At 44.4% G+C, this 11,702-nt stretch overlaps 1 protein-coding gene across 1 annotated transcript in view; it reads left to right on the top strand.

Annotated features, from left to right (window-relative positions):
• The window catches only part of PLXND1 (plexin D1), a 155,141-nt gene that overhangs the window by 68,165 nt on the left and 75,274 nt on the right, over positions 1 to 11,702 (top strand). The window contains exons 7-8 of the mRNA XM_029050663.1: positions 826 to 934; positions 3,200 to 3,302. Coding sequence (XP_028906496.1) covers positions 826 to 934; positions 3,200 to 3,302 — 212 coding nt within the window. The remainder of the gene's footprint in view (positions 1 to 825; positions 935 to 3,199; positions 3,303 to 11,702) is intronic.

Here is an 11,702-nt window from a genome sequence, read left to right as displayed (position 1 = left end):
CAAAAGAAAGGTTTTGGGTGGGTTTTTTTTTTTGCGGGGGATGGGGGCTTTCTAGGCCTATATGTTTAGCGATCAGTAGTAAATGACCACAATGATTATTCCTCTTAGGTATAAGGTGCCCTTCTTCTGAGAGGCCGCTGAAATTTTAGTCAATCAATCGTATTTATTCAGCATTTAATGTGTGTAGACAACTCTACTAAGTGCTTGGGAGAGTACAATACAACAGATTTGGTAAACCTATTACTTACCCCGAAGGAGCTTACAGTCTAGAGGGGGAGACAGACATTAAAATAAATTACAGATATGTATATGAGTGCTGTGGGGCTGAAAGTGGGGTGATTAAAGGGTACAAATCCAAGGGCAAGGGTGACACAGAAGGGAGAGGGAGTAGGGGAAATGAGAGCTTAGTCAGGGAAGACCTCTTGGAGAAGATGTGATTTTAATAAGGCTTTGAAGGTGAGGGGAGATGTCAGATATGTCAGAGATATGTCAGATATGAAGTGGGTGGGGAGAGTTCCAGGCTAATTCTTACACATCCCTACGAGGCAATGAGAAGCTAAGAAATATTGTCCCTATTGTACAGAAGGGAAAACTGAGGCACAGAGAGGTTAAGTGGCAGAGCAAGGTAACGGGAGTTTGGTCTAGAACCCAGGTCTCCTAACTCCTAGTCCAGTGCTGTTCCAACCAGCCTATCTCTCTTCGGTGGATCTGAACATGGCATCCTGGTAGATATGACATGGAAACAACACCTGAGCTGGAGCCGAAGTGGAACAGAGCAGCGACCCTTCCGCCAGCTGCTCTGTTACCTTCCTCATTCTGTTTCAGACCATGTGACCGTCCAGACGGCCGTGCGAGTCAATGGCAGGAACATCGTCTGGGCTAATTTCACCATCTATGACTGCACGCTTACTGGCAGAGTCTACCCTCACACAGTGTAAGTAATAATAATAATAATGTTGGTATTTGTTGAGCTCTTACTATGTGCCAAGCACTGTTCTAAGCACTGGGGTAGATACAGCGTAATCAGGTTGTCCCACATGAAGCTCACAGTCTTAATCCCCATTTTACAGATGAAGAAACTGAGGCATTGAGAAGTTCAGTGACTTGCCCAAAGTCACACAGCTGACAGGTGGCAGAGGCAGGATTAGATCCCATGACCTCTCACTCCTAAGCCCGTGCTCTTTCCACTGAACCACACTGCTGAATCACCTGGGACAGGGTTGGGAGTTAAACAGCCAAACCTCCCCTGGGAAGCAAGGCCTTGAGTGACTTTCCTGCCGCTTGTCCTACCACTGTTGCATTTGGACTTGGTTCTGGGATGGTACATTAAATTACTCATCATGGGGGAGTTTGGGAGAAGAATGAACCAAGAAAGGAATTCGGGCTTTGTGGGAAGAAGGCCACCCGAAGATGATCTCAGATTTACTTAGTAAAAAAGTCCCCAGGAATTGGGAAAGTATCTCATCATGCCCCAAAATAAAAAAGCAGGTGAAATTTTGATAATTCCAGGACATCAGGTCTGGCAGTAGAGGGATATCAGGGGTCCTCCCCAGATTGGACTGAATCCTGGGATTGTCAAGACCATACTTGGCCTGAACTTTGACCGGGCATGACTTAAGTTTTAATGGGGGAAGAGGGACCCCACATACAGTGTATAGCTCAGCAGGTGACCCGAGGAAACAGAATACTGGATGTGTGTGACACTGTGTGCATGGCACTGCCCCAACCCAGCAGACCTCTTACTGGAGTTCTGAAATTCCCCCCAGCCTAAGGTGGCTTGAACTGGGAAAGATCCAGCTCACCTTTCCCCATCCTGGCGGAAGTGTCAGAAATCATCTGGCAGCCTGAGCTGACCATGGCCTGCTCTAGTCCTTTAAGGCCTCTGTTCTGCCCCCCATCCCCATCTTTTCCCCATCCCTCCATTTCTTTGTTGTTTTATCCAGAAAAGTCACATTTATAAGGTGCAGTGGAGTATTTCACTTTTCTGTGCTCCACCAGAGACAGAGACAGAGAGAGACGGCATAACCAGGCTGGCTTCTTGGCTCGAGTTTGCATTGAGCTTTTGCCTAGTACGGAGGTGTGGATTTCAAACGGCCTCAACTGAAGCCTAGGGGAGGGAGGAGACTGCCAAATTCCCCTGGGCTCTTGGCAGGCTATAGATCTGGGCCCAGATGCAATCCACGAGGCTTGGGAACGCTTATCGGGGTGCCATCCCAGGAGGTGTGGTTGCCCAGTTGTTGTAATCTCACCACCAGGGAGGATTTTGCTGTAAATTGGTTTTCCTTACCAGTCATTTCCACGCTGGAAGAAATTAGACCATCTGCTGGATTAGTTGGACAGAGTGTGGGATGCGTGGGATGTGAGAGCTGCTGTCCTCTCTTTGAGAAGCAAGATCCAGTGCTCAGGGAAGGGCCCAGGGTGTTCAGCAGAACTTTTTTTTCTACCAGATACTTTACACTGTCTTAAAGAGAAATTGACTTAAACCAGACCCCAACCTCTTCTCCCCACACACACACCTCCTCCTTCAGTCCCATGATTATATGGGAGGGGGTAAGGGGGAGAGTTATGTCTTACCCAAAGCCCCCTTCTCCACGTGTGCCTATTGTCCTTGAAGGGAGCTGTTTCCCTTCCCTGGACCCAAATAGGCTATTAGTAACCCCGGGGTGTTTTTTTTTCTCTATTCTCCTTCTCTGGGAGTAGATCCTGGGCACGTGTGAAGGAGCAGCTTCTGGAGGTACAAGGGTCTTCCATGCTGAAGACACACATCATTATGGCCTTTGTTAAGTGCTTACTATGTTTCAAGCACTGTTCTAAACACCTGGGTAGGCAATCAGGTCAGACACCGTCCTTGTCTCACATGGGGCTCACAGTCTAAGCCGGGGGGAGAATAGGCATTAAAGCCCACTTTACAGATGAGGATTTTAAAACACAGAGAAGTAAAGTGACTTGCCCGAGGTCACACAGCAGGCAGCTGGAAGAGCCAGGATTAGAACCCAGGTCCTCTGACTCCCACACCTGTGCCCTTTCCACTAGGCCATGCCTGCACAATAAAAAAAGTTTATGCATTTACATTGGTTGGGGGTGGAGGAGGGAAGGGAGGTGTTCCATAATCCAGCAGTAGCATTGGACTCCAGCCACAGAACTGAAATCAGCAAAAATCTTGAATAGTAAACTCACTTGCATTTTATATGCTTTTCAGATGCACCAGCTGCCTGTCGACGAAATGGCCCTGTTTCTGGTGCAATGAGCAGCACACTTGTGTCTCCAACTCATCCGAATGTGGGAATGCACTAAACCCCAGGGTAGGTGGGGTACATTGGATTGGATTCCTTTCACTCTTCTATTCTTTGTCTCTGGGGTGGAGAATGGTGGGTTCTGGGCTCCCAGGTTGTCCAAGAATGCCCGCAAGATCACTCTGAACTGAGAATTCACTTGTTTTTTTTTCCTGTGGCCCTGGCCATGCACTTGAAAAGGGCAAATGGCTCCAAGAAGATGGAGGATGAGACCCAAGATCCTTTGCCTGCTCAGTGAGGCTGTCTCCCAATATCTGTCTCTGGCTGGCTTTGATTAATTAGCAATAAATGATAAGTGAATAAATCATCTATCAGGGGCCAGTTCCTTGTTGGGAAAGCCCTGGCGATCCTAATGGGTTCCATTGGCCTCAGCAGAAAGGCCCTAAACTGCTTCAGATGAGAGTGTGGAACTTAATCCAGAGACATTTAGGCTACTGGCTGGATGAGGAAGGGAAGACAGGGCTGTTCCTCAGGGAACTAAGCAATAGACTGCCTTTGCTCCTACTTTTCCGCGTGACCTGGAGCAGTGCACACCTCTCTGTCTCCTGGGCCTCTGCTGGCCAAAAGAGTTTTTGTTCTGCATGGTTGTTGAGCCTGCAGATGCAAGTCACACCAATATCTTAAAAAAGATTAATAAAATGGCTAAAATTGATCCTTAGCATTGACACCGAGGTGACTTCCTAACAACATATTAAACAAATGTTCAAATGTGTATAATTTTTTTCTCCTTGGAAGCATTAAGCTTCCTTGGTCATTTCAGCAATTTTTAGCCCTGGGCTTTTTATTGCAGCTTCAGAATCGGCACCGGGCCACCGTTCCAGAGCACTCTAAGAAGACTGGATTTAATCAATTAAGAAAAAAATGTGGCAGTACCTTGCTGTTCATTTAGGATTTACAAGGCATTTGTGGAGCATTAATAACACTCTGGGCATTTTGCTGAAGCACCTTAAAAATTACCCTTTTTCAAAGAGACTCTCTCTCCTATAGATCACACATCCTAAGGCCCAGCAATTCAAATTACAATTTAAAATTCAGTTAATCCCCCAAAGCAGCTTCATGGCAGCCAGTTTATGGTGGACACAAATAAAATATGAACAAATAGAGCGTGCTGTTTAGATATGGTGCATCAAGGAGCCCCGGTCTTCAGCAATCGGTATGAGGATTAGTTTAACCGTGCTTTCTCGTATCTTCCTCCTCCAAGCTCAAATCACTCAGCAGATGCGATGTCTTTCTTCTGCACATTATCCCTGGGGAGGGGCAGGGGGTAAGAGAGAGTCAGGATTCTCTCCCTTTTGCATAGGGAAGAACTGAGGGACCACAGGGAATGGACCCAAGAACCTACCCTCTTAATTCAAAATAGGCACACTGATTTTTCTTCTTAAAAGAAAGAGACTGATGAGAATGAGAGAGCCAGATTTAATTAACAGGATCTGTAGTACTTTGAAAAGAGAAAGAAGCGACAAGTGTATTGATATTAAGACCTATTTCTAACAGTAATAACCCACTTCTAATACTATAGCCCAGGTGGATCTGTCTCCTACTGCTGTCTCTCAACTGTCCATTTCTATGACTTATTGTTTGAGGTTTTGTTTCACTTTATATTTTAAATTTCCTCTTCTCTTAGGGCTAAGATCATTTTATTCCCAAAGATTGAACCACTTCTCTTACCACTGAGTTTGCTAAAATGCAGTAGTCCTGTCTGCTGTCACAACAGCTCATATTGGAAAAGGAATTAATTTTGATACATTAGTTTGAAAAAGCTATTATAGACCAAGTAACTTTTTACAAGCCTGTAAACTTTTCATGGGTCTTCCTTTACCAGTATCATAGGTATAATGTGAGTGAGAGTGGGCCACATCAAAAACCTTCACTTTCCTACAGTCTGTGATTTCTTTTAAGCTAGACCTAACTTTACATAGTTTAGCAGGTGTAACAGGGAGCTGAATATTGAGTTCATATTCAGTATGGCTCTGCACTATTCAGTGGGGATGTGAATTCCATTAAAGATAAAATTTAGGTAGAAACCTAAATATATATATATGTGTGTATATATATGTATATAATGCTATATATGTCTATATTTATCATATATATATATAATGCTAAATCTGTCCTAGAGACAGTTATTCAAGAGTTTCTATATGCGAATAATTGCACCCCAGAGACATAAACTCAAGAAAACATGCAAATTATTGTAAACCCCTTTGCAGAGTCAGCCAGGTGCTATGGACTGATAAATATGAAGAAAACCGAAGGAATGTATTAGCCTGCACCAGGGAAATGCTACCCAAAGATCTTCATTGACAACATGGAGCTAAGCGCAGCCCCAGAATTCTGTTACCTAGACAGCCCACTGGCTAATGATACTCTGCTGGACAAGGAAGAAGAAAACAGAATCGAGAAGACCAGCTCATCCTTTGGGAGACTGTCAGAAAGTGACAGCAGGGAGGCATGAGGCTTCAGACCAAACTGAAGATCTACAGAGCTATATATAGTTCTGTTCCATCTTCTATATGGTTGTGAGACCTAAACCTCCAGAAATGTCACTTATGACACCTTGAGCAGTTCAATCAATGCCACTCATGGGCCAGACTCAATAGCAAAAAGTCAAATAGAAACACACAAAAAAATGTCCTGGAATGAAGTCACTGAAACTATGCTCACCTCAACACAGCTTTGCCATGAGAAGAATGTGTGAGAGTAGGATTCCCAAACAGCTGCTGTGTGGGCAATTTGAAATGGGCAAGTGAAAGCAAAGGGGAGTGGAAGAAACACTTTCCTGATGCTGTAAAGCAAAGCCTCAGACACTGTGGCATCACAGCTGAAAATTGGGAGACAATTGTGGCAAACAGATCAGCAAGGTGCACTGCAAATGGGAAAGGGAAGCTCTCTTTGAGCAGAGAAACTCAGAAAGGATCATGAGACAAATGGGCAGTCTGTGGGTGAATGGTGTGGTCAGGACTGTGAGACCTTTTCAAATAAACTTCACAGACAGGGACATCATCTTTGAGTATAGGCCTACCCCAGTTTTCAGTCTCCCCATGATGCCAACACTCTGAGGACCCAACCTCTATTGTTTGATGCCTTACTCCTCATGTACATCTGCCCAGCCTCAATGTTCCCGCCGAGCTGTATCAGGTGAGTAAATTCTTCCCTGCCCCCTCCCCACCAATGAATGCATTTTGCAGGGCACTTTATCCACAGTTTGGGTCAGATTTTTCAAGACACTCAAGAGTCCCCTGAGCAGGTGACCAGAGAATTTGTTGAACTGGGATGGCAATTTAATTTATAAAAAATGATGCAGTTATTGATCAGTCCCTCACGGAGCTCACAAACTAGTGAGGAACTTACCTCATCAAACTTCAGAAATTGGGGCTACCAATGCAAGATGCTAAAACAACCAAAGATGTGGTTTCTTCACCATGAGCTGAAGAAGATCCTGATGGATAAAAAAAGTTCAAAGATCTTTTGAGGTGTTCAGAAAGAGCCTGCTATGAGATGTTTTAAGAAGAAGGCTGCTAAGTTGGACAGATCCTCCATTAGAGTTGAAAAACTTCTACAGTTTGATCATTCACCTGTGACAGAGAGAAAAACCTAGATTCCTTCCACTGTTTCCATAGCCAAGGCAGGGACTTGCTCCCTATCTCTGTTTTATCTACAAGAGCAGACACTAGTGGCAGATTTTCCAGGAGGACCTGGTTGAGATTTTCAAATATGGGGTGGAGAGGCAGTTTTTCAGGGAAAAGAATAAAAAAAGACTTTCTGTTAATAATACAAGGTACTAAGATGTGTACATTTTTTAAAATTGCAGTTTGCACCCTACAAATTATGTGAGCATATTGCAGCACAGATAACTGGTAGGGTGCGACGTGACAGGATTCTCTGTATGAGGATGGTGATTATTATGTATATGAGAGAAGACTTAAAAGAAGAAAGACCTAAGGGGCAGCACAGTAAGCTTAGTGCAAAACAGCAAATCTGCCTCTACTGGTGACATTGAAGTCTCTGCATCATCCATTAAAGTGAAAAAACTTATCAATCAATAGTATCTATTGAGCACTTACTGTATGCACAACACTGTATTAGGTGCGTGGGAGAGTGCAAGAGAGGTAGTAGACATGATCCCTGCCATGAGAAATCAAAGCATAGGTAATAGCTGTAGGTACTTAATGCACCGGTACTCTATTTAGAAGCTTGACACTCTAAGCCATCAAACCTATTGATTCTATGACTTTGTTTCAGTGTGAAGAGGGCTCAGATGGATGTATGGGTAATGATTGATCATTTAATGCATACTTGTCGATAGGTTCAAAAAAATCTATTACTGTCCCTCTTTCTCAGAAAGGAGAAAGTCTCACAAGGAGCACTTCAGATCCACTTTGTCTTTGTGTTCACTTCCTTCTGGGACAGCGTAGGCACTGACAGTGTCTCTAAAGCTTTTTCCCACCTCTCTAATCTTCATTCTAGAAAAGGAGCAATTACACTAATCAAAGCAGAGGAGATCTAGCCAAAGAAAACACCTGCCTCTGTGAACATGAGTGTGCCTTGGGTACTGGGAAGATGGGTGATTTGTGCTCTGAGTGAAGTTTCTCAACTAAGCACTTAATTTAGAGCTAATTAGATACCAATTCATTCTGGAGACATCAGAGTTTACGGGGTCAAGGAAGGGATTAGGAGCCAGGATTCCTGGGTCTGCCTACTGGCTCTGCTTCCATACCATCTGTAATATGGAGATAATATTACCTTCCTCACTTATAGAGGTATGGAGAGGTTTAACAAATCTGCTTGGGAAGTGATGTGTGATCTTCAGGTGAAAGTAATTTAAAAGAGATTTATTAAGGATCAAGGATGGATTTGAAGGATATCTCCTTTTTCTTTTTCCTGTTGTTGCCAGTTCTGAGTCTGTGTATATTTAACAGCCTGGGAGAGGCTGAACATGAGACTAGTGATCTGTCAACCCCAGCATCTGTCTCCAATAGTGACGACAGGGTGCTTGGAGGAAACTTGTTATTGTTACCCTCCTGGACATCCACCTTAATCGTTAGTGATGTCCCAGGGATCATTTCTTCATTTTTTTCTTCTTCCTCCCTAACTTTCCCTCTAGAATCATCCACCCCTGAGTATTCTGTGAGCAGGGGAATGTCAGAGGAAGCAGAATGAAAGGTTAACTTCTAGCTAACTGGGGTTAGGTAGAAGCAGTGTGACTTAGTGGAAAGAGCCTGGGCTTGGGAATCAGAGGTCATGGGTTCTAATTCCGGCTCCGCCTCTTGTCAGCTGTGTGACCTTGGGCAAGTCACTTAACTTCTCTGGGCCTCAGTTACCTCATAAGGATGAAGAGTGGGACAACCTAATTCCTTTGTATCTACCCCAGAGCTTAGAACAGTGCTTGGCACATAGTAAGCGCTTAAAAATGCCAACATTATTATTATTATTATTATGTTTATCCTTCTCAAAAGACAGGGGCAGTGTCACCCAATAACCATGAAGATCATTTTTGTCCACTTTCTACTCCTGCATTTTGGATCATGCAGGCAGTTAATCAAGGAAAACTTCCTAGAAGAAGTTGACCTTAATCAGCAAAAAAATTAAGGGAAGGGATGCATTCTGGCAAATGAGCAAGCCGATTGTTCCATGTGGCAGGAGAGGGAGGACTGAGAGTGAGTGAGAAGGCTACAAGAAGGCAAGCTTGGCTAGAATGGTGGTTGTAGGTTTAAGTAGAGAAGCCAGTTAGTATAGGGCCAGTTGGTCGAAAGCACAGAAGACCATGTGCTCAGGAGCATGAATTTGATCTGGTGGGTAACGGGTAGCCACTGGATTTCTGGGAGTAGTTGAAATGAGCTGATCGAATGGTGTGGAAGATGTATTGCGTTGTTATATGCAGAACACATAGTAGTGGGGAAAGACTTTAGGATGAAAGACTAGTGAATAGGAAGTTAAGTTGTCCAGGCACTTTTTTATAGTATTTGTTAAGAGCTTACTATGTGTCAGGCACGGTACTAAGCACTGGGGTAATCAGGTAACAAAGTAATCAGGTTGGACACAGTCCATGTCCCACATTGGGGTTCACAGCTTTAATCCCCATTTTACAGATGAGGGAACTGAGGCACAGAGAAATGAAGTGACTTGCCCAAGGTCACACAGCAGACAAGGGGAGGAGTCGGGATTAGAACCCAGGTCCTTCTGACTCCCAGGCTCGTGCTCTTTCCATTTGGCCATGCTGCTTGCTCAGCCCTGGTCAGGTAAATTCCAGTGGAGACATACCCCTCACTGTTGGCTTTAAAGCACGCCATCACCCTGCCCTCTCCTATCTCACCTGGCTTCTCTCCTCCTACAACCCAGTCCGCACACTTCGCTCCTCTAGTGCTAACCTTCTCACTGTGTCTCAACCTCGCCTGTCTTGCTGCTGACCTCTGGCCCATGTCCTGCCTCTGGCCTGGAACTACCTCCCTCCTCAAATCTGATGGACAATTACTCCCTCCCCGCCCCCACAAAGCCTTATTGAAGGCACATCTTCTCCAAGAGGCCTTCTCAGATTAAGCCCCACTTTTTCTCATCTCTCACTCCCTTCTGTGTCTCCCTGACTTGCTCCCTTTGCTCTCCCCCGCCCCAGCCTTGCAGCACTTATGTATACATCTCTAATTTTATTTATTTGTATTGATGTCTGTCTCCCCCATTCTAGCCTGTGAGCTCATTGTGGGTGGGGATTGTCACTGTTCATTGTTGAATTGTACTTTCCCAAGCACTTAGTACAGTACTCTGCACACAGTAAGCGTTTAATGAATAAGATTGAATGAATGAATGAATTCAGGGGATTATGGAAGTGGCTGGGATTGACAACTGATGATTGTTTTTAAAAGCTTATTTCAAAGATGCCTAGATCAAACTGCTCTTATAAAACAGCATTCTGGTGGTTTAAGTGAAACTAAATCAGAAGCATATAGGTTCAATTTCCTATAAATCACTCACAGGTTCAAACTTGGAGGATCCAGGTGCTTGCTAGAAATGGAGCCAGTCTTGAAAGTGTCCCAGGGACAGAAAAGCTAGAATTCAGGTTTGAGATCAAATACAGAACAGAGTAGAAGATTCAAATTTCATTGGTGGGCTCTTCTCCTCATATTCCTCTGTAGGGGCTGTTACCCACCTCAGGATTTTCTGTTTTGGAAATTCGATGTACCATCTGCATCTCTCAGACCTTCTCCAAAGCTCCCTGCACCAGAAGGGCTGAAGATGTCTTGGATAGATGATGGAGTCTCAAGTCTAATCTCAGACAATGTTGTTGGCTTTTTTTTTCCCTGATATCCCCAGCTAGCGTGGCAGACTATCAATCTACTTTAGTGTAGTCCCTCCCGCTGAGATCAATTGGAGTAAAGAGCCTTGGGGGTTTCTGCTGAGGAGCAGACTTCCACTCTCCCCAAGAACATGCTAATCCTGGCTCGGCTCTCTAAAATCACCGATGAGCAACTACAGTCTTGCAAAGGTCATCAGATATGAGGGGGACAGGGATGCTGAGGTAGTGTACTTAGCCAGAAATCCGAAATGTCTGCCCAGACCTGCGAAGAGGTCCCAGAACCCTTAGCACATGCTGTCTAGTCTGGACCTGAATTTCCTTCCTCCCCTCTGACTCCAACATAAGAAAGATCATCATCATCTTAATAATGATGATGGTATTTGTTAAACACTTACTATGTGCAAAGCACTGGGGTAGATACAAGGTAATCAAGTTGTCCCACATGGGGCTCACAGTCTTAATCCCCATTTTACAGATGAGGTAACTGGCACAGAGAAGTTAAATGACTTGCCAAAAGTCACACAGCAGAAAAGTGGTGGAGGGAGGATTAGAACCCACAACCCCTGCCTCCCAAGCCCGTGCTCTTTCCACTAAGCTACACAGGGGTCTATGAGGACCTCTCACTCTGGATTGATTTCCATCTCTTGCTCATTTGTAATCACTTGGTTATTTAATCTCCATGCCAAGTTGGCTCCAACTGTGCTTGGTTAAGATCAATGTCATGATAAGGCCTGATACATGTTTTCCAGAGTCAGACAAGTACTTGGAATTAATTGGGCAACCCTGCAGCCAGGTTTAGAAGAGTTAGTAGGAAAAGCTCTTGAAGTGTGAGCCCAACCCACAGTCAACTGGAGACGTTAGGGAGGGGAAAAGAAAGATAATATTTCTTCGCTGCAGGAATTTTGGAAAAGAGGGGGGTTGTCTAGCATTTCCTTATGTAGTTGAAGTCTCACAGAACCAATCTTCACAATCATTTTCCCACATAATTGTATGTTTGATGACTCCTGAAATGTGTGTGTACTCCCGAGGCTATGCTTTGTCTCCTATGCAACCAAGACCTCAACCTAGCTTTCTCAGTGGCGTAATAGACAACAACTATTACTACAACTATGACTACTACT

This window comes from Ornithorhynchus anatinus, chromosome X1 (assembly GCF_004115215.2).
Source record: "Ornithorhynchus anatinus isolate Pmale09 chromosome X1, mOrnAna1.pri.v4, whole genome shotgun sequence".
Classification (NCBI taxonomy): domain Eukaryota; kingdom Metazoa; phylum Chordata; class Mammalia; order Monotremata; family Ornithorhynchidae; genus Ornithorhynchus; species Ornithorhynchus anatinus.
The sequence above is the reverse complement of the archived record's forward strand: the minus strand, read 5'-3'. Positions and strand labels throughout refer to the sequence as shown.